The 5,000-nt window shown below is 49.3% G+C and overlaps 1 protein-coding gene across 1 annotated transcript in view; it reads right to left on the bottom strand.

Annotated features, from left to right (window-relative positions):
* The window catches only part of drp2 (dystrophin related protein 2), a 76,348-nt gene that overhangs the window by 71,206 nt on the left and 142 nt on the right, over positions 1–5,000 (bottom strand). The window contains 1 exon segment of the mRNA XM_048232138.1: positions 4,997–5,000. This exon segment is cut by the window's right edge and continues 142 nt beyond it. Coding sequence (XP_048088095.1) covers positions 4,997–5,000 — 4 coding nt within the window.

Raw genomic sequence — 5,000 nt, 5'->3', positions numbered from 1 at the left:
CAGAGCCTCTCTCTGGTGACTGACCGGCCCACAGGCTGGACAATGCCGCTGCCGCCACTTGCAGCCTTTATCTTCTCTGAGATGCTCTGCGACTCCAGATGAGTTTAGCCAGGCCCAGCATGGGGTACACACACTCTCACTCTCTCTCTCTGTATGCGTGCGTGTGTATATGTGTGTGTGTATGTGTGTGTGTGTGTGTCTGAGGAGATTTCTATGTAACCTTTTCAATCAGCAGCTTGATCTAAGGCTTGGTGTGGCCTCCCCGCACAATCGATCGATCCTTCCTGAATCAGGCAGCTGATTGCTGGTGAGGGGATCAGCGAGAGTCGCTGCACCAGAACCAGGCACACACACACACACACACACACACACACACACACATTGACTGACTGGAGTGCAGCAGCGTGAGCAGCATACAGTGACTAATCTGAATATGACTGTGAAAACTCCAGGGCTACTGTGACTATAAGCTAACCTAAATCCAATTGATTTGCACATCGAGTTGAAGTCAAGGGGACAAAAGGCAGCATGTAATTTGCCAGATTTTTTTCCTGCAAATCCATACCACATCAAATTGCGTTTCAAATGTTGTCTTTTCTTTTCTATTAGCAAGACCCACCTTGTTGGCTAGGCACCCTTGAGGACCAGGCCATTATGTGGCCGTGCTGTTGTTGGGGGCCAGTGTTGACAGTAACACAGGGCCACGCAACGCAACACACCACAAACAGTCCCAGACCGCATCTCATTTCACCACAGAGCAGCACAAAGGATCAAGCACAGCACTCCACACCTCAGACCCCACCCCTGGCCACGGCTCCAGCCTTATCGGCTGCCAAGAAAAGGGATCGGACAGATCGTCCCAAAAACTGGATCTGAAAAACTAATCTGAAGACCGATGACAGAGTAGTGTGGAATTAGGGTACATTCTGACACGGTAATCTGAGGTCATGTCCAGGAGTCTGAGTTCAGATTTATCATGCTGGGGCGCGTTTCGCAAAATCATAGTTGCTAACTAAGTTAGAAACTTTGTTGGTTGCAATGCAATTTCCCATTGCCAACCAACTAAGTTGCTAACAGGTTAGCAACTATGGTTTTGGGAAACGCATCCCTGTAGTCCAAGATTAGTGTTATGATGTATCGGTACAGTATGAGTTTAGCACAATAGTCTAGGGTTCTGATCCACAGTGAGTGAGAGTCCGATTTATTGGTACAATTTGTCTTTGTAACTAGAAAACACATGGTTTGGAACACTCAAATGTGTCTGGTGAGTTCACGATGCACTTATCCACAGTTGAGTGTAATTGATTAGCATGTTTATCCCATCAGGGTCTCAGCTCATCCAATATTAACCAGCGGCAGGCAGCAGTGGGAAGCTCTCTTGCGACCGCTGCAGCGACAGTCTCCGCCCCGGACGATCGCACTCGACTATCACTCACACAAATCGTGCCACATCCCGTTCCACGCAACAGTTTTCGCGATGCCTTTCATCCAAAGCTTCCCCCTGTGTCCCCCCCCCCCCCACCACACACACACCCCACCTCAGTGGGAAAATATGGGCACATTTTCAGCAAGCCTGGTCTGCGCTTTTGAGGAAGCTGAGCCATTGATCTGAGCCCTGCCGAGCGCCGCACGCACGCTACCCCAACCGAGCCGCCAAACAGAAACGCCTGCGCTGAAGCATCCACCGAGGAGGTAGCGCGCTCGGGTTTCGTGACGGTGCACACACGAGCTGCTCTGTATGCGCACGACAGGGCTGGAGGCCAGCTGGATACGCTGCTGACGATTAACCTGGCCTCCTGGTGTGTCCACCTTCTTATCAAGCCGAGTGTGCTTACAGCTCGCAGGCAGAACACACCAGCGTGGGTGAGATGGAGGGAGGGAGGGAGAAAGCACTTCACCTCTTGCCAGAGAGCAATGTTTTTATCCAGCAATATCCACCATGTGATGACTGACAGCTGTCATTTGCTGAATCACATGAGCTGTGTGTTTCTGGATGAATGTGGACCTTTACTATCTCTCCCTCTTTCTCAGTCTTTATCCCTTGCTTTCCTTCCTCTTTTCTCTGTCATCACTTTGCTTTTGAGAGGCTGATCACGATGGCCTTCTCTGACAGACAACGAAGCACCGCCTGTCAGACACGACATGCCATGACCAGCAACACAAACACGCGTGTGAATGATAGCACAGACACCAGACTTCAGAGATCCCCCCCGCCCCCCTTAAGCAAGAGAGATCGAGAGAGAAAGACAGAGAAGGCGGGAGCGAAAGACAGGAAACGAGAGAGGGAGAGAGGAGAGAACGAGGGTGACCCTCTCAGCAAAATGTCTTTCCTTTTAATCCCTGACCTCGGCACGGCGCTGCAAATGGCTGTAATTACCAGACCATTACGGCTCAATCAGGAGCGCGCTTGAGTGCTAGCCGCGACGCTAGTGGGCTCCGCAGGGCCACGCCGAACAACAACTCAAAGCAGCGCACTGCAGAGAGGGTCCAGGAGGCCGCGGTGGAGGTCAGTGCTGAAGGGGCTGTGGGAACGGTGGAAGGGGTGCGGGGGAGAGGGCAGGAATGAGTCTGTAGTGGAGGTCATGTCAGTGGTCCGGAGGGTCCATCGCTGAGGGAGAGGTGGTGTGTACAGGCGGGTCAGAACAGAACACTGGGGGTGTGTGTGTGTGTGGGGGGGGGGGTTGGAAACAGCTCACCCCATATCACAGCTGGGGACTTCAACACACAGATCCACAAACACACACAGACACACACACATAGACAAACACACACACACACAGGCCATAACATTCCATGCATGTCTCTCTCCTCCCATCCGACCCCACGTAGGGCATTCTCCACAGGCCGGAGCCGTTTACTTTTATTGCCGTGCGAGAGCATGGACACAGAGCCTGATTGTCCACCAAGGGCGACAAAAGACAGCATCAACAAAACACAAAGGCAGCCTCTTATGCTCCCGGGGAGAGTTCAGGCTCAGTGACAGATTGCTGTCTACTGAAAGGATTACGGCCCAGTGAAGAAGTGTAACCAACCAAAGTCAGTGCTGCGACTTGAGAATTCCCTTGAAAATAAACACAACTTATAATTAAAAAGTCTTATAGTCATGTCTGTATTTATGTATTTGACTGCGATCACAAAATCCTTTCACTGTCTAGGGATTTGCTAGGGATTTGGAGTCTACGCTTTCCGTAGTGGCGATGAATGCAGCTGTAATGCTGTCTGACGTATACGATGCTTTGCAGCGCAGCACTCAAACGTGTCCATCTCCCCGGTGACAGACAGCGGCATCCTTCACGTGGGAGTAAGAAACATCCAGGTGTCAATCAGGCCACAACGTTTCAAAGGAAAACAAAAACCCACAGCAGCAGAGCACATGCCGTGATCGATTGTCTACCAAGGCCAAGGCACACTGTGCTTAGAAAAGATCTCTCTCTCTCTCTCTCTCTCTCTCTCTCACACACACACACACACACACACACACACACACACACACACACACACACACACACACACACACACACACACACACACACACACACACACAAACACAAACACAAACACAAACACACACACACAGGGACAGCTCTCCTTGTGAGGTCAAGTCAGACTGAATGTGAAGACTACATTCCAGAATCCCATCTGAGGAGAATAAACGTGGAGGTCCGAAGGCGTGGAGGTGATGTCATTACCACTGCAGGGTATAGCATGCTGTGAATCCTATGGATCCAGACCCCTTTGCATCCCGCGCATGCTCCACTATGGGTACTACATGTGTAGTATGCATGATGATCTGATTAGGTCATAATGATGGGAGGGGGGCAGTAGGCCTGTCTTAACAAATCGCCTGGCTATGTTCTATCTGTGGTGATGCATTAGGGTCAAGCAAGCAATTCCTGCGCCCGATTGTGTAATGTCAACCGTCTACCCTCAAGCCTACACTCCAACAACGTTGAGAGGCCAGAGTCTCACCCCCCCCCATTCGCACCCACAACGTTCCTTCCAATTAAGAGATCAGCAAAGTTGTAATTACTGGGCTTATTGTGCCGACTGCTGAGGTGTTGATGTGTGCTTTCACAGCTTCTGTTGCAAAAGCCCATGGTGCGAGTCCAACCAAAACATTATCATTATGTCTATCAAAAGGGTGTAATCAACAACAAAATTAGTTAATGCTCAGTTGTTAATGCAGTAATAAGCAGGCTTGCATCCGCACACATAAATCCCTCGGGGAGGGGGGGGGGGGGGGGTTGTTGAGTGGGGAGGCTATTCATTTAAATAAGAGTCTTCACCGCAAAAGTGGATGATCTCTATGAAATATTCATCATCCAGGCAACCCTACGGGAGGATAATCTCGTTGCTGGTGCCACTAAATCCATTCATGCATGACATCCAGTTGTATATAGGACAGCGTCACAACGCAATGGCGTACTCAAATGGGTATTAAGCCATGCACAGGAGACGTCCCCAGCCATGGGTGACTGAGCCAGAGGGGCAGATTGACAGAGAGCTTTTCACAAACACAACAGTGGCACATAGGGCACCAAAACCTATATTTGGCTACAGCATACATTATATCACATTGCTTTAGATAGAGCAGAAACTACTCTTCATACTTGGCTATACATTATAGCAAATAGCAAATGTAAAATACATTGAGTAAACAATACACAATACAAATGATAAAATGATAGAAGAATATCAAATAAACAATATTTACATACATACATACATACATACATTCCATTAAAAAGTAATGATAAGATTACTGTTGAGCAACACACAAAAGGACCTGGTGGTGCAGGTGGACTGCAGTTGAGGTTTGTGTGTGTGTGTGTGTGTGTGTGTGTGTTGTGTGTTTGTGTGTTCTTGTGTTCTTGTGTGTGTGTGTGTGTGTGTGTGTGTGTTCTGTTCTGTGTGTGTGTGTGTGTGTGTGTGTGTGTGTGTGTGTGTGTGTGTGTGTGTGTGTGTGTGTGTGTGTGCACATGTGCAGGGAGTGTACCTGA

This window comes from Alosa alosa, chromosome 21 (genome assembly GCF_017589495.1).
Source record: "Alosa alosa isolate M-15738 ecotype Scorff River chromosome 21, AALO_Geno_1.1, whole genome shotgun sequence".
In the NCBI taxonomy this organism is placed as follows: Eukaryota; Metazoa; Chordata; class Actinopteri; order Clupeiformes; family Clupeidae; genus Alosa; species Alosa alosa.
This window is presented reverse-complemented; position numbering and strand designations above follow the sequence as displayed.